The 24,955-nt window shown below is 51.3% G+C and overlaps 11 protein-coding genes across 11 annotated transcripts; 4 read left to right on the top strand and 7 right to left on the bottom strand.

Annotated features, from left to right (window-relative positions):
* Nucleotides 1-86: 86 nt before the first annotated feature.
* On the bottom strand, nucleotides 87-680 carry HETIRDRAFT_320426 (uncharacterized protein; the record flags this gene model as incomplete). Its single annotated transcript, XM_009548846.1, has 1 exon — nucleotides 87-680. One exon carries the CDS (start codon nucleotides 678-680, stop codon nucleotides 87-89), a length of 594 nt encoding a protein of 197 aa, XP_009547141.1.
* HETIRDRAFT_475976 (uncharacterized protein) lies at nucleotides 387-6,852 on the top strand (the record flags this gene model as incomplete). Its single annotated transcript, XM_009548845.1, has 19 exons — nucleotides 387-700; nucleotides 748-1,165; nucleotides 1,220-1,322; nucleotides 1,373-1,514; nucleotides 1,571-1,646; nucleotides 1,771-2,350; nucleotides 2,404-2,526; nucleotides 2,582-2,637; nucleotides 2,689-2,774; nucleotides 2,824-3,481; nucleotides 3,551-3,850; nucleotides 3,914-4,017; nucleotides 4,079-5,055; nucleotides 5,114-5,374; nucleotides 5,425-5,523; nucleotides 5,585-5,812; nucleotides 5,870-6,002; nucleotides 6,057-6,174; nucleotides 6,235-6,852. The coding sequence occupies exons 2-19, from the start codon at nucleotides 809-811 to the stop codon at nucleotides 6,850-6,852; spliced, it is 5,019 nt and encodes a 1,672-aa protein (XP_009547140.1). The 5' UTR covers nucleotides 387-700; nucleotides 748-808.
* A 708-nt stretch (nucleotides 6,853-7,560) lies between these two features.
* HETIRDRAFT_28180 (mitochondrial intermembrane space protein Mia40) lies at nucleotides 7,561-7,743 on the top strand (the record flags this gene model as incomplete). Its single annotated transcript, XM_009548592.1, has 1 exon — nucleotides 7,561-7,743. A coding segment is annotated over one exon (183 nt), but the record flags the coding sequence as incomplete, so codon positions are not given.
* A 356-nt stretch (nucleotides 7,744-8,099) lies between these two features.
* On the bottom strand, nucleotides 8,100-12,664 carry HETIRDRAFT_418400 (uncharacterized protein; the record flags this gene model as incomplete). The annotated part of the gene is made up of 12 exons (XM_009548844.1): nucleotides 8,100-8,408; nucleotides 8,469-8,655; nucleotides 8,725-9,350; nucleotides 9,401-9,607; nucleotides 9,663-10,568; nucleotides 10,628-10,992; nucleotides 11,053-11,453; nucleotides 11,502-11,659; nucleotides 11,713-11,897; nucleotides 11,946-12,198; nucleotides 12,253-12,537; nucleotides 12,587-12,664. The coding sequence occupies 12 exons, from the start codon at nucleotides 12,662-12,664 to the stop codon at nucleotides 8,100-8,102; spliced, it is 3,960 nt and encodes a 1,319-aa protein (XP_009547139.1).
* Nucleotides 12,665-13,577: 913 nt separating this feature from the next.
* HETIRDRAFT_418399 (uncharacterized protein) lies at nucleotides 13,578-14,681 on the bottom strand (the record flags this gene model as incomplete). Its single annotated transcript, XM_009548843.1, has 1 exon — nucleotides 13,578-14,681. The coding sequence occupies one exon, from the start codon at nucleotides 14,679-14,681 to the stop codon at nucleotides 13,578-13,580; it is 1,104 nt and encodes a 367-aa protein (XP_009547138.1).
* Nucleotides 14,682-15,279: 598 nt separating this feature from the next.
* On the top strand, nucleotides 15,280-15,435 carry HETIRDRAFT_169132 (uncharacterized protein; the record flags this gene model as incomplete). The annotated part of the gene is made up of 1 exon (XM_009548842.1): nucleotides 15,280-15,435. The coding sequence occupies one exon, from the start codon at nucleotides 15,280-15,282 to the stop codon at nucleotides 15,433-15,435; it is 156 nt and encodes a 51-aa protein (XP_009547137.1).
* A 197-nt stretch (nucleotides 15,436-15,632) lies between these two features.
* Nucleotides 15,633-16,712, bottom strand: HETIRDRAFT_418398 (uncharacterized protein; the record flags this gene model as incomplete). Its single annotated transcript, XM_009548841.1, has 1 exon — nucleotides 15,633-16,712. The coding sequence occupies one exon, from the start codon at nucleotides 16,710-16,712 to the stop codon at nucleotides 15,633-15,635; it is 1,080 nt and encodes a 359-aa protein (XP_009547136.1).
* A 711-nt stretch (nucleotides 16,713-17,423) lies between these two features.
* On the bottom strand, nucleotides 17,424-18,542 carry HETIRDRAFT_101538 (uncharacterized protein; the record flags this gene model as incomplete). The annotated part of the gene is made up of 1 exon (XM_009548840.1): nucleotides 17,424-18,542. The coding sequence occupies one exon, from the start codon at nucleotides 18,540-18,542 to the stop codon at nucleotides 17,424-17,426; it is 1,119 nt and encodes a 372-aa protein (XP_009547135.1).
* Nucleotides 18,543-21,269: 2,727 nt separating this feature from the next.
* On the bottom strand, nucleotides 21,270-22,310 carry HETIRDRAFT_418396 (uncharacterized protein; the record flags this gene model as incomplete). The annotated part of the gene is made up of 1 exon (XM_009548839.1): nucleotides 21,270-22,310. One exon carries the CDS (start codon nucleotides 22,308-22,310, stop codon nucleotides 21,270-21,272), a length of 1,041 nt encoding a protein of 346 aa, XP_009547134.1.
* Nucleotides 22,311-22,514: 204 nt separating this feature from the next.
* HETIRDRAFT_101536 (uncharacterized protein) lies at nucleotides 22,515-23,167 on the top strand (the record flags this gene model as incomplete). Its single annotated transcript, XM_009548838.1, has 3 exons — nucleotides 22,515-22,720; nucleotides 22,931-23,078; nucleotides 23,141-23,167. 3 exons carry the CDS (start codon nucleotides 22,515-22,517, stop codon nucleotides 23,165-23,167), a joined length of 381 nt encoding a protein of 126 aa, XP_009547133.1.
* Nucleotides 23,168-23,555: 388 nt separating this feature from the next.
* On the bottom strand, nucleotides 23,556-24,668 carry HETIRDRAFT_418395 (uncharacterized protein; the record flags this gene model as incomplete). Its single annotated transcript, XM_009548837.1, has 1 exon — nucleotides 23,556-24,668. One exon carries the CDS (start codon nucleotides 24,666-24,668, stop codon nucleotides 23,556-23,558), a length of 1,113 nt encoding a protein of 370 aa, XP_009547132.1.
* Between the last annotated feature and the right edge of the window lie 287 nt (nucleotides 24,669-24,955).

The raw sequence follows: 24,955 nt of genomic DNA, 5'->3' as shown, positions 1-24,955 counted from the left end.
GTCGTTCATTATGCTTTCGAAAGAAAGGTTATATATGAACTTGGAACGAGTCTACACATGATATTGATGACTTTTCGTGCTCTCGTCTAGTATGCTACATATCTTCGTACAACGGTTACTCTTTCCTCTATCCATCGACAGCTCTCCCCTAGCTCTAAATACTGAATTCCCAGTTCTGCCAAAAGATTTCGGAAAATACGCGAGCATTTTTGTCCATCTTCTAAGCTTCTCACTCCATCATCTACCATCCATTCAGAGATGGGATGGAGAAGCACAAAAAGCGAGCGCCGGTATAGAGGCAAGACGGCTTGGAAATTCGGCGAAGAGATCAAAGTCCGCGAGTCGGAGTCAGCGCCGTCGAGCGCAGCGTAGACGACGGCGTCCACAGCTGATCTATCGCTCAGCACAATGCCTCGCCCTCCTGGGTCATTGGCAGCACGGCGAGCACGCATGTCTTGCTCTATCTGTGCATCCATGATAGCTCTCTGCATCTCTAGTCTCCCTACGTCGTCCCGCGTAAAACCGCGCTTCCGCATCACCGTCCGTGCAACTTCGGTAATGTGAACCGCCTCGGACAGCCCGAGGCGTGCTGCCAATGCATTGCATAGGGTGGTTTTCCCCGTAGAGGATGGACCGATAATGTAAACCGCAGCGACGTTTTGAGAGTCTGTAGAGCTCATCATGTGCAAGTGGGTGACTGGTATGAGCGCTCTTCTTCTCTTTGTTAGGCCTTGCTTAGATTAGGAGCTGCGCATCTTCTATCCTCCATCTATCTCCCATCTCTGCTGTACCGCCTGCTACCCTCTGGATGGCATCCCGCTTCACTCTGCGCGATGGTGTCTCTCCTGACGACGCTTCTTGGTCCTTCACCAACGTACCTTCCAACCTTTTGAAGTCTCCCACTGTGGCTCATGCAAGAGCACCAAGGGGAAAGCTCGTTATCTTCGCTCCCGAAAAAATAACTCTGGAACTTGCTGAGTTCCCGAGCAATCGTATACTCTATAACGATGATCCTTCGGAATTCGTGCTCGCGTCTTTTGAAAAGCTCAGGTTTCCAGATACAAAACCCTCTGTTGCTGCAGAGTACAAAATACGACTCTTCAAAGCAGGTCTCTTCCTGAATGGGGCTCAGTACCGGTTCTACGGCCACAGTAACAGCCAGCTCGTATGACTCTTCGATATTGATGCTGTACTCTATCGCACTAACACGCACATGCAGCGAGGTCGTAGCTGCTTCTTGCGGAGAGCAAACAATGACAAGGAATTAGATGACCGTTTGTATGCAATGGGCGATTTTCAGAAAATCATGAACGTCGCAAAGCGTAGGTCCAAGATCATGCTTCAAGCCCATCTCTGTACTGAACTTTTCTAGGTGCCAAGCGCATCGGTCTCTTATTTTCCGGAGCTCAGGTCGATTACATTCTAGATCCCAAATACGTTGGAGACATCGACGATATCAAGACTGGAGATGAGAACTTTTCCGATGGCTGTGGTCTGATCTCTGAAAGATTAAGGTCAGAACGATCTGTGCGATCTGCTGACGTGCAGCTCAAGAGCTTAATAAACATAGTATGCAAGTAAGCAGGGCAAAAAAAATCATCCATCAAGGCAAGCCATATACGCCATGCGTATTTCAAATCAGGTTTGTCCAAGAAGATAATGCTAGCCTTTATTAAGCTGATAGACTGTGTCTAGATATCGAGGATACAAGGCGACTATGCCATCAGGATCTTGCATCTACATTCATCTAACTCGTCATTGGCTTTTTAGGGCGTGGTCATGCTGCATCCTGATCTGGACAAAGCAAGAAAGAACTTTGTCGAATTTAGGAAGAGTATGAAGAAGTTCAATGCAACAGTTGATCATATATTCTCTGTCGTCAATTATTCTGCGCCATACACTTTTGGCAGACTCAATAACGAGATCGTTATTCTCCTTTCCAGCCTAGGCATCTCGAACCAAGCTTTATTGGCGAAGCAACAGGAGTACTTCGATTGGGTTGAAAAAGCGTCTTCTGACCCCATAGCCGGTTTCGAGTTTTTGTCTGGTATGGGGAGGCAGATTTCGGCGGAGCGAGTCCTTCTTGAGGGAATCGATTCTCCTAATATAGCCAAGGAGATCAAGTCTCTCCAGAAAGCCGAGGTTGCCTCTGTTCACAAGGACGGAGATGCCAACAAGGAGAGAGTCCGAATGGTTGTACGCAAGTCTCGTCGCCTATTTGGCGTCTGCGACCCTTTCCGAGTCCTTCGTGAAGGACAGGTTCATGTCAGGATCACTGTTTCTCGGCTTGGATCATCTACGTTGAAAGGCCTTGATGTCATCGTCGTTCGAAATCCTTGTTTACATCCTGGTAAGCTATAAAAGTCATATGTGATCCTTGTAAACGCCTGACTTGAAAATGAGGTGATATACTCAAACTCAGGGCAGTCGATCATCCTCAGCTCGCGCACCTAGTCGACTGTGTTGTATTTCCATCAGTAGGGAAAAGAGCGGCACCCTCTATGAGTTCGGGCGGCGATCTTGATGGTTAGTACTACTGTCGACCAATAGCCTGACAGGCTCTTGAACGCTTCGTTCGTAGGTGATGAATATTTTGTCTGTTGGGATCCAAGTTTGGTGCCCTCGAAAGTTTCCGAGGTATGACATGTGTGTCGGTGTCAACTAAATGGGCTAATACGATAACGATAGTCATACACGTATCCACCTAATAGGGAATGGGTGAACCCAAAGGTCACTCGTGAAGACCTTGCCAGGCATTTTGCAGCATATAATAAGTGGGTTATACAGCTCTGTATATAAATCGCGAGCGCTTACTCTGTTCAGCTCCGGAATGGCTAATGCTGCGAAATATCATAACCGATGGGCTCGTTACGCCGATAATATCGCGTTGAGCAAGGAATGTCAAGAGTTAAACGCACTCTACTCGCAGGCTGTTGATGGCGCCCGAATCTCGATACCGCCTCGACTTACCAAGGCCCCTGAACCTAAGGAAGATTTCGTCTTAACTGTTCTCTTCTCTGCGGTAAAGCAGTTCAGCGAGCATTTCCTTCAGAAACCCGAAAACATGACGCCGTCCCAACTCAGCCGCAGCGATGCTGAGGAATTGATTCACCGAATTTTATCTGCCGAAGAAACAACGCTCTCTGAGTATAAGCTCGTCAACTTGGCCCGCTCGATTGCTCGCAAGCACGAGATCGATTTCCGCCAATATATTTCTCATATCAATTTCGGCGCATTGCTTGCACATGAGAAATACGAACTTGCCGCATATCTGGGCTCCACACCCGCGAATGAGCCATATATATGGAACAGTCTCCTGCGGTCTGACATAGTGACAGCATCCGAATTGGCGGACAAGAAGCTCGGAGGTTTGCTGCGGCTTCAGCGTCTGTATTCGTCAAAATTACAAGGCTTGTATGCATTCTTCGAATATATGGAGCGTTCCTTTAGGGAGTTTACAAGGAAAATCGTTATCATGAAGGTGAGCTTAGACACCTTGCTTTTCAATCCTGTATGATTGTTCTTTTCATGCTAATTTCAATCCTTTGAGATTGACGGACGATTCTCGGTCGCAATCTTTCTACGAGGAGACATTCCGTGGGATGATGATGTGCCTGTGAATGGCCAGAATGTTGTGGTCGCATCCTTCATGAAGGACACCGCTGCCAGTGTCCCCGTATATAAGCCCTGCACAGACGGCTTCCGCCTTCATTGCAGCAACGGAAATTTTCAATTATTCAACCAAGAGCGCGCTAATACGTTTATCTTCGTAACTCGGCCGCCAGTCAATTCTGGCGAGGAGATCAAAACAAGCATTGCTTTGCAACAAATTTCAGCACGAGTGCAGCGTGTGCGTTATTCATTCCCCACAGGCAGTCTAGCAGCTGATATATTGTGCTGTTACTTCCGATAGCAAGTTGGGCGAATCAATAGGACCGCTGTTGTTTCCATTGAGATACACGTAGTATCCAATCGCGATCGAGTCGCCACCCAACTTTTTGACATGCGTTTTGAACAGTGAGTCTACTATAGCTCACCCTCTCAATACTGCACGGCCACATATTGTATGCTTTGACAGCGTGGAGACCGAAGAATTTATCAGACGACTCGCCCACGAGAACAGTACATTTCAGCCGAATACGCTGCAAAACGCTGATTGGGAGTCCCTTCCGAACGAGCATCGAATGGTTTTCTACGAGTCAGAGTTTAAGGTCAAGGAGTATCTTTCCGGGCAACCTCTGGATGCCTTGGACGAATGTGCTGAATTCGCCTGGAGATACCACGCTGATCACCAGCTGTTCTGGATCTTCGATGCCATTATCTCTCCAGTCCCTCTCAATCTCCCTTATGTCGAGAACTGGGTGGATCGAGAGCCTCTCCTTGTCTTCTCTGTGCTGAAAAAGTTCGTTCCATCTGAGACGGGCTTCCTTCATGAGCATACCTCTTCGCTTGGACGGCTCATTACAAAACAGATCATCCGCTCTGCGAACATTGTCGGCATAGCGTCCCTGGTTGCACTGGAAAAGATCAAAGGCACGATCGCTACACTCAATATTGTACATTACCTCGAGCTCCTCGAGCTTGCCGCTATGTCTGTCCGTTCACCAGAGCTTGTACAGGAAATCCTCCTCGTTCTACACGAATGCCGGGAGATAACTCGGAGCACCTCAGCATCACTAGCTCATATTCATCAGCACGCACTGGCTATTGCATGTGACCGTGCTGAAGAAGCTGGAGACGAATGTCCCTGCGATGAGAATGGGAGGCCGAGAAAGCAGCACATAGCGCCTGCGCTAGTACCTCTTTTTCCAGTCGAAGGAAAGTTGTCGGAGGCCGTCGCTCACATCCGCGTTGATGCACCATCTGCTATTCGATTACATTCTCATGTTCGCCTTCGTGCTGCCTCTAAACCCGAGAAAGGACACGTTGAACCGTCTGTCCTTGACGCTATTGTGCTCGAAGCTAACGCAGGAGAAGTCAAACTTTTATTAATCCACACACCTCCGCCAGAGTACGTGCAGATGCAGTGGTATATATATAATGCAGGCAGCGTCGGTGAGTTTCAATGAGGCCTTGTTATACGTCGGATGTCTGAAAATCAAGATTTCTTCAGCAACCTTCAAAGCCATGATGAGTGCCATCCACAGGCTTGCTACGGAGGGCGCTGAGTGCTGCCGTTTTCACCATATTATTACTGCACCTAAAGGGCCGCCCGAATTGAGTAGCCAAAGCCAAGAGCCTGAGGACGTCGCCTCTGAAGCTAGTGTTCAGGAAGTTTCATCGGGCGACGAGGACGGTGGGCTTAATCCAAGTCAGAGGGCGGCAGTTCTGTCGAGCGATGCCACCCAACTGTCATTGATCTGGGGGCCTCCTGGTAAGTCAAATCAAATACCTGTTTCGGTCCTGTCGTGATATGCGACATAGGCACAGGCAAGACTACAGTAGTCGTTCAAATCTTGAAACGCCTGATCAAGAATTCAACGGAGAATTCTAGGATATTGATGACTGCTTCTACTCACAATGGTAAGCTATTTGAGAGGTTATGCTTACTTTCGCTATCTGAGACTATTTTCTTATCTTTCAGCCGTGGATAACGTCCTGGAAAGGTTTTTAAGAATCAATGAAAAGGAGCAGATCATAGCTCCAGAACAAATATTGCGTGTAGCTACCGACAGTTTCAAAGTCAATCAGGCGCTACGAAGTTACACGGTTGAAAGCCGTGTGGGAGGGGAAATCAACCGCGATTCTAGGAGGCGCGAAAAAGCGGAGAAGTTGGTAAAAGGAGCACATATCGTCTTTACAACCTGCGCAGGTAAGCCATTACCATTAGTTTGTTTTATATCCGCTTATACAATATGGATCGGATCAGGTGCTGGGCTAGGTGTTCTGCGATCAGTTGACTTCGACATCGTCCTCATCGATGAAGCCTCCCAAGTTACCGAGGCGGTAGCCCTCATTCCTTTGGTCAAAGGCTGTAAGAAAGCAATACTCGTGGGAGATCAGTGAATATTTTCTTTTCTCCAGTCAATTGCCGGATTGATCATATCACTTCGCAGCGTTCAACTGAGGCCTATGGTGCGGCCTCTTGGTCGAGCTCTCCAATATGACGTGTCCCTATTCGAACGTCTGTACACAGGCAACTCGATGAACGGAATGTCACGCACGATGCTGGATGTAAGCCTCTGCAACTTGATAACCTGATCCATTGATAGGTGAGCTGCACATTACGCGCAGGTCCAGTACCGGTTCCCCGAAGGTCTAGCTTGTTTCCCTTCGACCGAGTTTTACAACGGCAAGCTGAAGACAGGTGTCCGAGATGCCCACGAGCTGCTGAAAAATCTTCTTCGATCACAGTTTCCATGGCCTCAGGTAGCTGGAAAGACGAAGCCAGCCGTATTCATTCCTTGTTCCACGGAAGAAGACTACGGCGGAAGGTCGAAGAGCAATGAGGGTCAAGCGCAACTCGTCAAACATATAGTAAAGTTGCTCACTACCAGCCACGATGGGGATAATGACGGGCATTTATCCGACGCTCCTAGCATTGTCATTCTGTCTCCTTACACCAAGCAGACAAAATTGTTGAAAAACACGCTACCTCCTTCCACACCAAGCTTTACAATTGATTCATTTCAAGGCCGGGAGAGCGACATCATCATCTTCTCGACCGTGCGGTGCAATGCCGGTGGTGAGGTAGGATTTGTCGAGGATGCGCGCAGGCTTAACGTCGCCTGGACACGTGCGAGGCTGGCGTTGATTGTGGTAGGAGATCGGAGAACCATGACAGGTAGTGTGGGGCTATGGAAGAGGGCGATTGAAGCGTGCGTTGAGGTTCAGATACCTATGTCAGATTGAGATCCAGAAGGTCGAGATAACAACCCTATCAGCTCTGTTATTAAATTAGACACATGCTGCATTCGTGGATCAGTTGATCCAGCCAAGTGGTCTGCTTTGATATGAAAGCCTCAATCAATGGAACCAAGGGCGAAGGAGACAGCAAATTGGCAGGAGAGAGTAGTGGACGGTCGAACTCTTCAGTAACGCCGAGATCGGCGATGTGAGGTTTCCCACAGTCGTGTGATCTAACTGTTTAGTCACGGTCCTCAGTTTCTCCTCCTCACTCGTCTCCTCCGTCCTCCACTGTTTCTTCGAAAAATGTTCCGACACATAGCCCGGCTGTCGTTGCGCAGAGGTCTACACACCACCTCTTCTCGTGTATCCTCATCAAGCGCGTCACGGCAGCGGCTAGCCATGGCTGCGGCAAGCTCATTGACGGCTGCTGCTTACCTGACATGGCACATAAATTCGGAGGGTCAGAAAATCGCACTAGACTCAAGCACATCGCGTATGTTAATAATACTTCAACTGAATCTCCAAATGTAACATTTTGCCTTGTACTGGTTAGCCAAAGATGTTGCACCGGTCGCGAAAGCCTTGCAGGTTGACCAGCCCCCACAACCTACGCCTTCATCTGCTGAGCTTCCTGTTATTGACGCTCAAGCTGAGGCACCTGAATCTGACGGAGAGGAGAGCTCATCGGGAGGCGCGTTTGACCCGGTCACCGGAAAGATTAACTGGGATTGTCCCTGCCTTGGTGGTATGGCTTACGGGCCTTGTGGTATGCAATTCCGCGAGGCATTCTCCTGCTTTGTTTTCTCGGAAGAGGAGCCGAAGGGAATCGACTGCGTGGAGAAATTCAAGGCGATGCAGGACTGTTTCAGGGCGAATCCTGAAGTGTATGGGGAAGGCACGTCTTTCTTACCTTCTTCTTACATTATAAGAAAATGACGTGCGTTATGTCTGTGTGATAGAAATTTTGGGCGACGATGACGATGATATACCTGCACCTGTGACCCCACCAGAAGACCAGGCAGATTTGACTGTGGCCGGAACAGCACCAGCGGAGACATCTTCAGTACCGACATTGCCGTAGCCCTTGCTTGTCTTTAGCACATAGAGCCTCCGCTATCTACAGTTCATTTATACGCTCTCGCATTGCATTGCATTCACGCTCACCTCTCACTGCATATAATTAGTATACAACCTTTATTCTGGCAGGCGCAAAATCATAAGGATAGCCAATTGCGGTATGGAGTTGCTATCTATCGACTCTGCACATATGCTAGTGCTTCCCAATTGTGTCTTACCCAGGGACTCAACATCACCGCTTTTTGTGCCAAACGTCTTGCGCTGCCTGAATCGTGATCACTCTGCGCCTCGGCCACTGCAGAAAGACCGAGCGACTTCCTTGAACTTTCGATGTCGTCGTCAAAGCCTGCAAGGGATGCTCGAGCAGCAGATGGTTCCCCGCTCTGTAATGTAAACGACGCAAGTGCATATCTAGCATCTTGTCGAGAAGGTTCGGCGACAACCGCCTTTTGCGCTTGGGAGAGTGCCTCAATAATATCACCCTGTGAAGAATGCAAAGTTATCGAAGGCGAAGACAAATTAAAGGGACCTGGGAGACATACTTGTCCTAGGTGATGTTGCAGTATGAGATGATTAACATTCCGCTGGGGATCTCGCTCCTGTCGGCGATCGAGTGGGAGGGCCAGAATTTCGGAGAGTGCGGCGTCGACGAGACTGTCGTCGTCTGTCGATATACCCAGTGCTGCCAGGACGTTGATGGCGTTCAAATTCTCCGAATCAGCTTCAATGCTGCAATCAAGGCAAGTTAAGTTGATTCAAGTATCAGCAGCGCCATGGCATTACAAGACAGACACATACCATTCGAGCAGTTGGGTCTTTGCGCTCTCCCGACTTTCCTCCGTGCCCAATATCCAAAGTGTCTGAGCCAGAAGCACACTGATATGGCCCTTCATTCGGGCATCCTCACCTGCAGACTGCAGCGCTTGATCGAACCAATCCAGAGCTTCCTCCACCTCACCTAGCTTCACGCTCGCCAAAGCTGACCCAAATCGGCATTGTGTGAGCAGGACCCTCGTGGTTTCGTCGATGTCCTCTTCCTCTTCTTTTGAAGACAGCAATCCCAACGCAGTCTGATACGGCTCAATTGCGCCGGAATAGTCGTGCGCAGTGAGACGCAGTCTCCCGAGGCTCGTGTTAGCGATGACGAACTGCTGCTCGACGATGGGGTCCTCGGTATCTTCATAAGCGGCTTCCAGGATGGCGATCGCGCTTGTGAGGAGCTCGATAGCGCGTTCAACATGGCCCACTCGCTCGCAAACGAGACTGAAAAGGTGGAGGGCAGACGCATCGTCTGGTCGTTGTTTGACGTACCGGTCCAACACGAAGAACGCTGGAAACAGATCGGAGGTGGCGAGAGTCTGGGAACGCACGGTCTGGGAATGCCGAGCGAACACCCGCTTCCCAAACTCAAGGTCTGCTTCGGGCTGTAAAATGTTACATTATCTCCGCTCGGCGCAATGGAGTATGAACTTACGATATCTGCGGTAAGACTGACTGCATGCTCGAGTAGCGACGTCGACGTCGAATCATGTCCGTTGCGTGTTGCTACTAGGGCCTGACCTACCCAGGCCAAAGTGTAGTCTGGATCTAGTGTTTGGGCCTTATATAGAGCCTCATTGGCAAGTTCCGGATCGTCATGATGCAGATACAACAACCCCAGACTCGTCCAAGTCGCAGGATTCTAAGTCCGTGATGTCATTGCCAATATTCTGTAACAACAAGATGTAACGACGCACTTTCGAATTCGACTCCAGCGCCTTGATATACGCGTGCTGCGACAATTTTGGCTGCTGTTCGAAATGAATATTTCCCAGAGCGACCCAATATCCTTCTTCGTTGGGGTCGTTTCGCAGGGCCTCGACGACACAGCTCACCGCCTGTTTCTCTGCCTTTACAAGCTGCTCCCCGGGCGACAGCCGGCGAGCCAGCGAGTTCAACGCTACTCCCAAGTCGAACCAGGCGCTTCCTGTAGCCGAAGAGTTCGGTAGACTAACGGAGATACGTTGATTGAACGCGACAACGGCGGCCTTGAGAACATCTAAACTTGTGACGATAGCTGGGATTTCTATTGGGACAGGTATTATACCAGCAAGTCGTTCGCCTGTATCTAGTTGAATGAGACCACGGACTTCGGAAAGGATGTCTCGAATTTCGTTGTCGTCTGCAAATAAAGAGGCTTGGGAAAGGTAGTAGAGAGCGTCAGAGAGAGCCTTCCAGGCTACGCTCCTGAATCCCGCAGTCGAATCTAGGAAGTCAAGAGAAACACGGAGAGTCTTGATGAACGAACTTTCAGCTCTGGCGGTCAAGCCAGTGAATCTCTCCTCCAAGCCAAGGTCCAAGTATGTTCGAGCAAGAGACATAAGAGCACCGGGCTCTGAGGGGCGATTCTCCAGGATCTTTTCGAAAGTTGTGATCGCTTCCTGGAATTGACCCGTCTGGCGTTCGACCTCACCGAGGAAGTACGAGCATATCCAGTCGTCGGGCTTCAATTCCTGAGCACGAGCGAGAGCTTTCGTAGCAGCGACGTGACGGCCAGCTTTGATATAAGCCTCGCCCAGACGAAGCCATGATAATTCGTCGTCTTGGTCCACACGAAGAGCGACTTGAAAGGATTGGATAGCAGACGAGTATTTCTGTCGGTTCTAGAATCGCGAATATATCAGCTGCAGTGCATATCCTGGTAGTTTGCTCCCATAGTTACCAGTTCGACCGCACCTACAGCCTTCCACGCCCATGCGTTGGTAGGCAGATATCTCCCAGCCGGTCCCTGATTAGACACCTCTCCTCCCTCCAGCCCGCCCTCACCTTCGATCGTCCGTCTCGCAACAATCTCCACAAGGTCCCATTCACTCTCTTCAGCAAACCCTTCGGCAAGCCTTCTAGCCGCATCTCCCTCTCGCGCGTCGAGCTCGAACGCTTTCTGGAAACACTTAGAGGCACGATTCGGGTCTGCAGGATTGGCCACTTCAGCATAGTAAATGCCCAGCGACGTGAATGCGGGCGCGAAGGTCGAGGAGCACTTGAGTGCTTTGATGAAATTGCTGTAGGCTGTTTCTAATTCTGGACCTTATGACAGGACTCGTGTGAATGTTGATTTGTTGCAAGTAACATAAAAGAATATCTCACCTCCCATCTCCCAGTGTGCCCGGCCCAGTCGCCACCAACAACGTGCCTTGTCCTCGCCTCTCCCGTTCAGATTATCGAGAATGTCGAGAGTTTGTTGGAGCTGATCCGCGCCTTCCTTGACCTGGTCCATGTGTACCAAACACCACGCGTGTTCCTCCTTCGCACGCAGCCCGTCATCAAGACTCTCGGGTATCAGTCTCACGACGCGCGAGAAGAGCTGACTCGCCTCAGGCCATTTCTTCGCATGTTGGCAGATATACCCACGGCCCATCAGACAGGGTACATTATCGGCATCGAATTCGAGGACCTCGTCGATGACGCGGAGGGCTCGGGAGTGGTGCTTGGGAGGGTAATGATGTACCAATGACGTTGCCAGAACGACGTTGAAAGCCTTGCGGACTCTGATGAAACTCAGAGGCCATAAGCGACGCGAGACAGTGGCTACTCACAGTGAGAGGTCGCTGCCTATGTTCCTGCTTGTCCTTCGCACGAGTCCCAAGCCAGCCTCGGCAACAACAATGGCGTTAGGATTGTCCATCTCAAGCAGATGTACTTCGGCAATCACGCGGTGGGCGAAGATTGATGATTGTAGGCTTGAAAAAGCCTCCTGTAAGATAAAGATGAGAGAAACGATGATAGTGGAGAGACAATCAAACGAACCAGCATGTTGTCAAAGGCTTCTACCGGATCTGGATCCGGGGCTGGTTCGCCATCTTCATTTTCCTTGTCCTCGTTCTCGGACAGAGGAATGCTCATGTAAAAGGAGTACCCTCGAATAAGCTGCGAGAGCTTTGCCGACGGGAACAACTCCACGAATTGCCGCATGTTCTCGTAGCCATATCCCTCTGGATGGAGCGTTAGGAAATGAAATAATCCAAGTGAAACGGCTCTACCTATGGTATCAGTATCCTTCCCGTCGATATACATGTTCCATGCCAATTCATCTCCAATCTTTAGTAGGACAATGCCATCCACGAGATCCTTGACCTCCGCTGCCAATTTTGACTTCAAGCCTGCTTTATCATCGGTCGTTGGTAGAGCATACAAGTACTCCTGTTTATGTCGAAGGAGTTTCGACTCCGTCGTACGTCGCAACTCGTCGGAGGTGTTCGGATGGTTAAGAATCTCGTCATAAAAATATGGGAGCTGCGCCGATGTTGCTTAGGAAGACAGGTAAAGGAGTCCAGAACAAGATCTTACTCGTGAATGTTCAAACACTTCTCCCTTGACTTCTCGTGCTATCTCTTCGGGACCTGCGGCGTTGAGCCGCTGACGGCGGTTGGTGACCTCTCTTTCGATTCTCTGGCCTTCATCAGCTTCAATCAACGAAACAATCTCCTCCAATATTGGAAGCGAGTTTTGGATGGCGACTTGGCTGGCGTGTGTTGCCGTCGAGGTGGGATTTGTCGGGTCAGGCGGAGGGAGAGAGGACAACACAGAGTAGAAGGGAGAGTCGGGTAGATAGAGAGACAGAGCAGAGACGAGCTGGGGTCAAAGGCAGTCAGCGTCTAACGCGGCAGAGGAGTCGCAGTACTCGCCTGATCTTGGGGTCCGTTTTCGCGGCGGAAGTCGATGATCTTCTCGATAGTCTTGGCAGAATTTGTAGCGTCATTACTGAGAGTATGTATTAGAAAGGGCTGTGGACAGCCGAAAAGGCAGGGATTGTTACAGCTTTGAAAAGAGCTTTGCTAGATTATGCAGGATGTCGATGTATTGTTCCCTTTTCTGAGCGCGTTCATAGACTTTGGAAAGGCCCTGGGCAATTTATCAGGTGCAACGCAAGTTATCGAGGGTGACGGCTCACCTGCCACGCTAATGGTTTTTTGGGATCCAATTTTATAGCTGAGCGATATGTCTAGAGAGGTGGTCAACGGATGGGGACACGAAAGCCTGGATGCTCACTTCTTCGCTCTGCTCGGCCTCCTTTAGCTCAAATAATGCTAATGCCAGGTATACCTTCCTGCCTCACGGTTCGGCGTTCGTCACGCTTGCGAAGAGATCGAGAGGACAGGCTCACGCGGTATAGTTCTCCGGCTCATATCCCAAAACCTCCGTACTGGCACTGCGTGCAGCTGCATAGTCTTTGCTGTCGATTGCGGCCTTCGCCTCCTTTAGTTTCTTCTTCGAGAATGGGTTTGACATTCGGATAGATGGATCCTAGGAAATCGGCCAAGAAGGTCGAAGACTCTTCAGCCAGACGTTTGGTCGGAGATGCAGCGCTGAGTCAATTAAGTTTCTCCTTCGTGCACCTAGGTCGAAAAATGCGTTTGGATATGAATTGGAGAGCAGTATTCGAGGAGTTGAGAACAGTGATTCGTGGAGAGGTCCCAAGCAAGATGGTTTCGAAGTTCAGGGCAGATAAGATAAGATCGGATCGGATCTTCCTTTTGGGCTGTCCTAATAGACTGTCCTGCCATCTCTTGCCACCTCCGCCATAAAGCAGACTGGAGCATCTGGCCGGGCATCGGGAAGCTCCCGATAGCACTACATCGTAAGACAAGTATCTGAAGGCTAGCAAGACATCGCTACAGGTAACTTACGAAAGTAGTGCTGGCAAGTGGCCTTTGCGCGTCGCGCGAACTCCTCCCGGCGTCACTCGCTCTCTCACCCTCCAGCAACTTGTTCAAAGTTTGCGCCACGAACTCTGCCCCAAGCTTCACCTTCGACTCATCTGATGCTATCACCATGGGAATGATACTGGCCGTGAAGGCAGTTGAACGCCATCGTCTGAGCTCCGAACGTAACCTATCCCTGCTGGGCACGCCGACCGAGTGGTATGGCGATAGTAGGAGTTGGCGCAGCGCCCTCGGAGTGAAATCGAGTGCGTGGTCAGGCTTCTGCACCGTCGGCCATGGTATGTCGGAAAATGATAGCTCGCCTCGCTCCTTGATCCTCTTCCAGTCGGCCTCGTATCGCATCCAAGCCTTGACAATGCGCGCGCTGGTCTGCTCTGAGTTCCTGTCTTGGTATCTCGTCTCTTCCCTGGCCTGTTGCTGCTTTTCCCTGATCTTTCTTCTTTGACTTTGTTCCCAATCTTTTTGCCTCATCCCTTCCTCCGCCTCTCTCTGCTGGACTAGCATCTGTTGCTCTCTCTTCCTCCTCTTGTGCTCCCGCTCCTTTTTCACCGCCGCTTCCATTTGATGTTCCCATTGGGCTCTCGCGTTGTGCTCCGCCTCTTGCATGCGCCCACGCAGTAACTTTTTCTCCGACTTTAGCCATTCGTCGGCAACCCTTTTTTCTTCGTCCACCTCATCCTCTGCTTTCTTCCTCTGCACCTCTAGCTTTCCGTCCTCCTCCAAGGCCTTCTCAACCTCATCTCTCTCCTGCTTTTCCAACTCCTCTTCCAATTCGTGTCTCCGCTGCTTCAAATATTCTTCTACCATCGTTCTCTTTTCCGACAAACTATCCGCCGCCTCTCTCTTCATCTGCTCTATCCTCTGTTCCTCAGCTGCGATGTCCCTCTCGACACGGTATTGGGTTTTGAAAACTCTGTTCTCAGCATCCTTCTTGGCTGACTTCCATTCCGAGTGCGCCGTCTTGCGTGCGCGCTGGATGTGGTCGTTCAGAATTTGTGTTTCTTTCTCTAGTTCTACCTTTATCTTTGTCTGGCGCGGCCTTCGTTTATCCATAGCGATATTTCTTCTGTTTCAAGTCGGTCTCACCATTCAAGGGTCTCCTATACAGCGAGTGTGACTCACCGGTGCCGCACCGCGATCTCTCGCCAGTCTCAAGTTCAACTAAGACGCCGATACTAGCAATCAGCACCAGACGAAGCGTGCCGAATTCGACGAGGAGAGCTCTATCACCGCGCCCTGCCCATCCCACCGCGTTGCTTCTTTATATCGTCCCGCCCATGCGCTAGACCAGACCGGCGCTTCCTATTCTCGAGCGGCGGAGCAAATCCCCTTCACGAGCTATGCAAGCATGTATGCGCTTCAATGAGGATCCCAGAGCGAAGAATCCGTGGTCCGCTATTTGCGCCGTGCGGTGCCTTCTTCAGCGGACCCACGCGTGACGGCATCGATCGTCGCGCGTTTGGCCGCTCAGATATGGGTTCTGAGGCCGCCTCGTGTAGATTTGTTGAAGCCGGTAGAGCTGCGTGCGCAGGGAAAGCAGATGCTTCGCTTGAGAAAGGTATGTGTCGACTGATCCTGGTCTTTGCGCGTATGGATCAAATGCGGAAACGGAATGGTGCTCGAAGTCTCGAACGCTAATCACCCACGTTTCATGCAGTTGCAGTTGCAGCCTAACGGCAAAGCGCAATTGCCCGACAAAAAGCTTGAAATACTATCAAGTGTATATATGCGCCGATCGAATCTAGGCGTACTGCGTTCGTACCAAATTTCTTGTGATGGTGACAGGGATGGCGACATCCAGTGTTAGCGTCTGGTGATTAGGCAGTTGCAGCAACAATCGTATGTCTCGATCCTTGTCAATTCTACTTATTTCTATCTTGTTTTTCAGGTCCTCTATGGCGCCAGTACACTCAGCGAGCTCCAACGCAAAATACAACTACGTACGGATACCTAAATCTCCAGTTTGATCGCCTCCGTATGGACCAACAAGTTGCAACCAGGTCGTCAGGTATGGATCGAACTACCTGTGTCTCCATCCATGCTTGCCGCTCCCTCGCTTTCCTGCAATAGCTCCAATAATGCCATTACAAGATGGCGCCCGAGCTCTACCTTCATCCTGTCCGACTCTGTCGCCCTGGAAAGAATATCGGCAAACGCATCTGGATGCCACCGTTGGCATTCTAAACGCAGCCTCTCCTCCGCAGAAGCGCCCCCGGAATGGTCTGGAGACAGAATGAGCTGCCGTACCTCATCAATGGGGATATCCAACGCGTGTTTTGGAACCTTCAGAGTCGGCCAGGGTACGCTACTGAACGACAATATAGTGTCTTGCTCTTTGATCTTCCGCCAGCGAGACTCATATTGTGTCCAAGCCTCGACGATGCGTGTGCGCGCCTTGTCTATAGCCAATTCTTCCCGCCTCTTCTGCTCTGCGACCTGTCGCTGGTTGTCCTCTCCCTTTCTTTTCTCTCGCCGTTCTTGATCTCTCCGCCTCTTATGCATCTCCGCTTCTTCTTCCTGGGCTAGTATCTGCTCTTCCTTCCTCTTCTTTTCGGCTTCCAACCAATTCCTCACCGCGGCGCTCATTCGCTCTTTCCACTCGGATCGCGCGCTATGCTCTGCCCCTCGAACCCGCTCGTATAACTTCTCACTCTCCATCTTCAGCTTCTCATTCACGAGCTTCTTCTTCTGCTCCGCCGCCTCCTCCACAAGTCTCTTCTGCTCTGCCGCTTCTCTTTCCTTCTCTAATATCCTGCTCATCTCCACTCCTTTCCGATCCTCCCAACGCCCTTCCAGCTCATCCCTCATACGCTTCAATTGGTCATCTATTTCTTTCCTCTCTTCCGACAACCTATCCATCACTTCCCTTCTCAAGGTCTCCACCTTCTCATCCTCCGCTAAGCATTCTTCATTACTGTGTGTCTCCAGCTTCAGGATATCGTCATGAGCAACCTTCATGAGGGTCTCCCATTCCGCATGCGCCATCTTGCGCTCACGCATGATCAAGTTGTTGACCTTCTTCCTCTCCTCCTCTAGCTCCAGTTCCAAGGTATATTTGATCTGACTCAGTTTTTGGTTATTCATTGCGAATCGCTTTCGTCTGCAATGATGGCTTCAGTATATGTTTCCTCTTCATCGATGGCTCACGCACCAATACTGTTCGACGAACTATCACCAGACTCGAATTAGGCAAGGGCGTGGATTGGTGATTGACAATTGGGAGGGGCAAAGTGTGCCGAGACGACAAAGAAAGCCGTAAGAGCAGCGCACCTCGTTCCCTATCCCTCTTTCACTTATAATAATCTGCGCAACGTGTACGACCGGCGCTATTCCGCTGTTCTAGCTGCGCACGCAGCTGAATCCGCACCTTCTGCACCTCCCGCCGAGATGTCTCTGTTTCTGCCAGGATCCTAGGATGAAGAATTCGCAGCTTACCAGTTGGCGCTGTGAAATTTCCATCCTCGGACGATCATGCGTCAGACCGTCGCGCGCTCGTTCCAATATGGCAGCCGGACACCTTCGCGTGAGTGCATTCGAGGCGTGTTGGGTTTTGTTCCTGGTTGGTGTCTAGTGTCTGGAGGACTGTACGCGCTGGATCGCGCAATTCACTTATGTGCATCGACTGCTCTTGACCTTCCCGAGCGCTGATCACCTTGATGTCCTATGTGCCAATTTGAAGGTCTGACAAGGGAAGCCCAGTTACACGAAGAAGAAAACCTTGAGCGGGAGCATCTTTTGCCGCCCGAGCATTAATAGCTAACCAAATGCGACTGCACATAGGTACGGGAATTGTCCTCAATCTTCTCTGTAAGGAGACATACTGGACAAGGAGTTCCGCGAACTTCTCTTGTCCGTGCCCATGCTCGGCGTAGTCTCGCTCCTTTCTAATAGCTCCTCCAAAAACGTCCTCACGAGAATAGCCCCGAGTTCCACTTGCGTCTTGTCCGCTTCAGCCACCCTGGAAAGGACATAGGCGAACACATCCTCATCCCATCGCATGAGCTCCGAATTCAGCCTTGCCTCCACTGACATCCCGGGGGAGTGGTTTGGAGACAGAACGAATTCATGTATGCCATCGATCTCAATGTCGAAGGCATGGTATGGGGTCTTCAACGTCGGCCATGGTATGTCGCGAAACAATAGAACCGTCTCTCGAGAGTCTGACTTGATCCTCCTCCAGCGGTCCTCGTACTCCGCCCAGGCTCTGGCAGCGCGCGCGCTTACCTGCTGTCCAGCCAGACATATCTTCCTGCCCTTCTCTGCGGTCCGTCGCTTGCTCTCGTCTCCCTTACTTTTTGCTCGTCGTTCCCATTCCCTGTGTTGCCCAGATGCCTCCGCTTCTGTCTGTTTGGCTAGCATCAGATTCCGCTCCCTCTTGTTCTTTTCTTCAAACCACTTCTCCACTGCATCAGTCTTACGCTTTCGCCCCTCGGCCCGTGCGCGCTGGACTGCTTCTCGGAAACGACCGTAGAGATCATCATTCTCCGCCTTCAGCTTCGCCTTGACGTCCTTTATCTTTTCCTCTGCCTCCTCCTCCATGCTTGTTCTCGTCGCCGCCATCTCTCTTTCCCGCTCCAAAATGATGTCTGTCTCTAATCCCGTCAGTCTACTCCACTCCCTCTCATGTTTACTCTTCAACTGCCTCAATGCTTCGTCCATGCCTTCCCTTACCTTGGATAACCTACCCATCGCTTGTATCTTCACCTCCTCAATTTTGCTCTTCTCATCTGCGAGCCTTTCCTTGCTGCGGGCTTCGATCTCGAGCATTTCTCTCCTAGCAGATCTTCTGAAGGTCTCCCATTCCAGATGCGCCTTCTTGCGCTCGCGCAAGATTATCTCGTCGACCTTCTTCTCCTCGGCCTCCAACTGTATCTCCAAAGCATTCTTCGTCTGACCCGGTTGCCGCTTAGACATCAAAGATTTGCTTCCTGTGCACTGCGACAATCTTGGGTGTTCGAAGCTAATCCCTCTTCTATGGATAGTACCACTCACCAGCACCGGCGAAATTTTGATACGAAGTTTGGGTTTAGCAAATGTGTCTATCAGCAATCGGCAAGGTACAAGATGTGTGTCTGATGAGGAGAGCTGTCGAGTATGCCCGCTCCTCCGACTTCTCTCTCTTATATCCCGCGCAGCGCATGCCAGGAGCGCTTTCCATCGTCCGAGGTGCGTAGTGCAACCCATTTCCTATATAACTCTTGCCACGTAAATGCACTTCATTGAGGATCCCAGGGCCCGTCTATAGAAGAGGCCTCGCACGCTGCGCGATTTCCTTCCTGTGTCGCCACGTGCCTGGTTCGAGCGACGGCTGCTGCGACGTGTCGTGTCTCTTGCAGCCCCGCAATGCCTGCGGGGCTGCGTGCAGGAAAGCGGGGTGCTTGATCTAGGGATTGTGCAGATCTCGTCATCGGCTGCCCTGGTCCTCTGCAAGCGCAGATCGTCTGCTGCGGATGCGCAATGGCGCTCAAGAACTCGAGCACTGACAGATATTACGTTTTGAGTGTTGAAGAGGAACGAAATGCAGCATGGCTGTACGAAGTAAGCAATCTGTACTCCACTGAATATGCATTCTGGAATCTGCAGGATTCTTCAAATCTTATATGTGCTGCCTCGCGGTATTTGGTATCAAAGTTCATGTTTCTTTCGAGGATGGGACAGACATCGTAAGCTCTCGGGCTCTCTCCGGGCAGCTTCGGTACCGGATCGAGTGTGCGTGGGAATTTGGTTCTCTGCTGTCCTCGCACTGGCCTTGCACTGGCCTCGCTGCTATTGTCCTCGCCTCCTTCTGATAACTATGGACTAATCACTCAATGCTATCGTCCTGTCCTCGACTGCCCCTCAACCGCTCTCGGCGAGCATGAAAATCCTAATCTTATTCACACTTCTTCTTCTTGTGATGGCTGTCCTCGACTGCCCCTCAACGTCGTTGTTCTGACATTGGTGTTTTGCTCATACATGCCGTCGATGATAATCAGCTCAGCTACGGCAGGTAAGGTCTCTGGCATCTTTAATCACGATGTACTCGTACAAGAAAATGGCCCCACATCCTTTCCAAAGTGCTCCCAATATACTACGTCGAATCGAAGTTGTGGCACGAGGCCAACACTCCTTGCAATGTGCGCGCAAAAGACTCAGTGATGGTGGTTTAGGTGCAAGGAGGGCTGTGAGGTCGATTTCATCGTTGAGCTCAGTATTCAAGTCGATGTGCCGATTTCCCAACCTTTCTTCCCTACCCACATCTCCCTCCCTGTGTCACATGGTTGGATTATTGCATTTGTATGTCTCAGCTCTCTCCATTAAAATCTATTGCTTGTTTGGTCGATTACAATAGCGGGGCCTCCACACATCGGAGGATGGGAGACATTTTGGACAGTTCTCAGAGTAATCGGGAGGTCCCAGGTTGGCTCAAGAATTGTAAGCACAGATATCGCATACTTCGATCTTGGATTCCGTCTGTTCATGATCATAGCTTGTACAGCGATCAGAGAAACAAGACTACATGATCCCTCGAGTATGGACTAGATTGTCAAGCAGTCGCATCTGTATCCATGCTTGGAACTTCCAACAACAACAGCTCATTCAACAATATCCTCACGAGATTGACCACGAGCTCTACTTTCGTCTTGTCTTCTTCAACAACCCTGGAAAGGACATCAGCCAAGGCATCCGAGCGCCATCGTTTAAGTTCCGATCACAACCTGCTCTCCGCAGAAGCTTGTGTGGAGTGGTCCGGATACAAAAGGAATTCCCTTATTGCATCAATGGAAATATCTAGTACGTAAATTGGCGCCTGTAGCGTCGGCCAAGGCATGTCGCTGAAGCATAATAACGTCTCGTTAGCCTTCTTGATATTTCTCCAGAGGGACTCGTACTTCGTCCGAGCCTCGATGATATCCGTGTGCCTTCACTCCTCAGCTGACTACTTCTGCTTCTTCCGCTCTGCAGTCTGTCGCTCGCTCTCATCTCTCTTACCTTGCTCTCATTGTTCCTGCTCCCTTTGCCTCCTGAATCCCTCTGCCTCCTTCAACTGGGTCAGCATCGATCCCTCTTTTGACCTCTTCTCTTCTTCAAGCCACTTCTTCACCGCATCTTCCATCTTCTTCTGCCCCTCAGATCGCAACTCACGCTCCACCGTTTGGAAACGCTCGTGAGCCTCATTGATGTCCAACATCATCTATTCTCCAATTCCCCTTTACCGCGCCTTTCGCTCGCGTCTTCTGCTTCGCCACTTTGCTTTCCTCCTCCACGATCTGTTCCATCTCCGAATTCTTTTGCCTCTCCTAGACCGCATGCAAGAAAGCAGGATGCCCGATCTGGAGATTGTGCGGATCGCGTTTCTGGATGTCCTTGTCCTCTGCGAGCGCGGGTCGTGCACTATTGATGCGCGATGGCGATGGAGCCTTGAAGCGCTGACAGTTTACGTTCTGCGAACAGGGACGAAACGAAGTCAAGCTAAACACAGAGGAAAACCTATCTGTGCAAATCGCAACTTCCATACTAGCACTTTCATCGTATGCTTTCTGAACTCAGTTGCGCAAAGTGGAAAACCGCGAGCGGGACGCCTCCTTGCAATCACAGCTTTGATGGCCATCGGAACGAAACTGCAAACTTGTGGGTATGGGTGTATTTCCTTCAACGTCCTCAGTATAGGTATCTAGTGTGCAGCGACCGGGAGCTGGACGAACTTCTCGTGCTCGCACTTATACTTGGCTCCCCCTCGCTCTGTTCCAGCAGCTCTTCCCAATACGCCCTCACGAGATTGGCCCCGAGCTCCACCTCCGTCTTGTCCGCTTCAGTCGCTCTAGAAAGAATATCGGCGAACGCGTCTTCATCCCACCGCCTAAGCTCTGAGATGAGCTTTTCCTCCACAGAAACGCGCGGGGAGTCGTTCGAGGATGGAATGCGTCCCTGAATACCATTGGCCTGAATGTCGAATGCGTGGTTTGGGGTCTTTAGCGGCCCTTGACGTCCCTTGACCTTGCCCCAGTAGGGCTCGTACTTAGCCCAGGCCTTGACGATACGCTCTTTAGCATATCCTTTCCGCCTCTCCTCTGCAGCCCGTCGCTTGCTCTCATCTCTCTCGCTTTTTGCTCGTCGATCCCGTTCCCTATGCCGCCTGGACGCCTCCGCCTCTTTCTGCTGAGCCAGTATCAGATCTATCTCCCTCCTGCTCTTGTCTTCAAACCACTTCTTCGCTGCTTTGGTCATTCGTTCTCGCCCATCGAGTCGTGCGCTGACGACTACCTCCCCAAGCTGATCGTAGAGCTCCTCGTTATCCGCCTTCAGCTTTGCCTTGACGTCCTTTCTCTTCTCCTCTGCCATCTCCTCCACGCTTATCCTCTTCGCCGTCGCCTGCCTTTCCTCTTCCAAGACATTGCCCATCTCCACTCTCGTCAGTTCATCCCACTCCCGCTCGTGCTTACTCTTCAGCTGCCTCAGTTCTTCGTCCATCTGTTCCTTCGCCCTCGATAACTTCCGCGTGGCTTGCCTCTTCACCTCAACGATCCTCTTGTCCTCATCTGCGAGCTTAGCTTTGCTTTCGGTTTCGATCTCGAGGATTGTCTCCTTGGCCGCACTTCTGAGGGACTCCCATTGCAAATGCGCCTTCTTGCGCTCGCGCAGGATCACTTCGTCGACCTTCCTCTTCTCATCCTGCAATTGGATCTCCAGGGTGTCTTTCATCTGACCTGGTCGTCGCTTAGATATCGATATATGCTGCCGGTTACTGCGAAAACCCGAGGGGTTCAGAGGCTGATCCTCGTCCATGGCTAGTACCACTCACCAGCACCACGCCAGTCCAATATGATGCTCGAGCTCGGCAAAAGCGTCGATCGGTGATCAGCGAGGTACGAAACGCGCAGAATCTGGCGAGGAGAGCTGCTCAGTATGCCCTCTCCTCCTACGCCTCCCCCGTCTTATATCCCGCAAAGGAGCGCCTTGCCATCATCCCAGTCGCGTAGTCGATTGCGCGCGTATCTGGGCTTCACCGAGGATTCCAAGGCACATAGTAGCGGCCTCGCAGGCGACCAGCGAGCGGCCAGCTCTATGCGATTTCCTTCCTCGGCCGGGCACGCGCCAGGGGCATCCGCCTCGTATCGACTAGTTCGGGCAGTGTGTTGTATTTCTTGTGGTTTCACGATGCCTGCAAGGGCTGTGCGCAGGAAGGCGGGGGTCCCGATCTGGAAAATTGTGCGGGATCACGTCGTCGGCTGCCCTTGTCCTCGGCGAGCGGGGATCATTGCCTGCAGACACACAAGGGCGCAAGGGCGCTCGAGCGCTGACAGCGCTGACAGCATTGACAGGTTACGTTCTGCCTTCCGCGTGCTGAACAAGGACGGTCTGCACGAAAGCGGGCAACCCGTCCCACATTCGGCAGCGCATAGCACCTCCCCCAGCCTTGCGACGATTGCGTCCAGTAGCCGGCTTATCATCGAGCATCGCAAGGACGACGTGCATTTTTGCACTTGTTCATTTGAGATACCGAGTGACTCCTATGTAACTTGATACCCTAGGGTACTCAGTACACTTTAACTCGCTGAGCGGTCCCTGCATATCGACAAGCCAACCCGCGCGAGAGAGTGGCCTCTAAGACCTGAAATGTTCGCCTAACAAGCCGTGGGTACACGAGCAGAAGCATGTCGCAACTCAGGGGCACAGGAGTGTAGTGTCATATATTGCCAAGTATCCTACAAGTTATGGCAACGCCCTGCAACGCCTCGACTGTCGAATATCGAATGCTCATGACGACACGTCCGACGTCGACGTCAAGCTTGATGCTGGCGTGTTGAAATCGACTTATTGTCGCTTGTTTGGACAAGTCGACGTGACGCCCTTCAACGATAGACTGCAACGGAGACCGCATCGTACTTTCACAAGAAATCTGGCAGTTCTGTACGAGATATAGGTACGGGAATATTTCAGAGTACTTCAGTATGAATCAAGACCTAGTGAACCGAGCGAATCTGTCGTATTCGCACCGACGCTAGGTGACCCCTCGCTCTCTTTCGACAGCTCCTTCAAAAGCTTCCTTACCAGATTGGCCCCAAGCTTGACTGACTGCCTGTCCGCTTCATCCACCTTGGACAGTATACTAGCAAATGAATCCTCGTTCCACCGGCTGCGCTCCGAATAGAGCCTTGCCTCTATAGTCTCACCCGTGGAGTGATATGGAGACATGATGAGCTCCCGCATACTGCCGATCGTAATGTCCAGCGAATGCATTGGCTTTTTGAGCGTCGGCCAGGGTATATCGCTGGAAGGCAGTGGTTTTCCTTGAGGCTCCGACTCTATCTTCTTCCAACGAGCCTTGTAGGTCGTCCAAGCCTCGATGATATGCGCGCGCGCCTTCTCCTGAGCCGACTCCCTTTGCCTCTTGTGCTCTGCAGCCTGATGACGGTCCTCTTCTCTCTTACTTCTTCCACGGCACTCCCGCTCCCTCAGTCTCATGTTGCCATCTGCATCTCTCTGCTGCGCTAGCATCCGTTGCTCTTGTTTCATCTTCTCTTCCGCCGCTGCTTTCACCGTAGCTTCCACCTGCCCCTCCCATTTGATCCTGGCCGTACTCTCCGCCGATTGAATTCGCGCGTGAAGCTCGCGACGCTTTGCCTTCAAACTATCGGCAATGTGCTTCCTCTCATTCTCTCCTTTCTCCTTCGCAGCCCTCCTCTCGTCTTCTACCGCTCTCTGCTTTTCCATGACATCGTTCAACCTTGTGCTCTGCTTCAGCTCCAGTTCATCTTCCAGCTGCTTTTGGCACTTCTTCAACATGTCGTCATACTCCTTCCTCTTTTCAGACATTTTTCTCTCTAACTCTTTCCTCTCCTTAGACAACTCTTCCGCCGCCTCCTTGCTAATTTTCATCACCCTCTGCTCCCCATCCGCGAAAAGCTCCTTCAGACCACTCTCTATCTTTGAGATCGCGTCCATGGCAGCTTTCTTCCCCACAGTCCATTCCACGAGCGCGTCGTCGTGCGCCCGCTGGATCGCATCATACCGCTCCCTAGCATGCTTCTCCAGCTCCGCATCCAAATTGTTTACCATTCGACGTGATGCTTGTATGTCCGTCGCATTGAATTCAGAGGTCTCCCCTCATCTATGGGTCAGCACCACTCACCAGTATCCCCACGGTTATCGAGGCTCGAGTTCCGTGAAGGCGTGGTGATCAGGAATTTACGCGATGCGGTGCGCACAGAGTATGACGAGGAGAGGTGTTGAGAACGCCCTCCTTGTTCAGCTTCCCTGTCTTATATCCTGCGCGGCGCGTTTCACGGGCGCTTTCCCCTCGTCCGAGCCGCGCAGAACAGCCAATTCCCATATACTCCTCTCAC

Source organism: Heterobasidion irregulare (genome assembly GCF_000320585.1).
Source record: "Heterobasidion irregulare TC 32-1 unplaced genomic scaffold scaffold_06, whole genome shotgun sequence".
NCBI classification, from domain to species: domain Eukaryota; kingdom Fungi; phylum Basidiomycota; class Agaricomycetes; order Russulales; family Bondarzewiaceae; genus Heterobasidion; species Heterobasidion irregulare.
The sequence above is the reverse complement of the archived record's forward strand: the minus strand, read 5'-3'. Positions and strand labels throughout refer to the sequence as shown.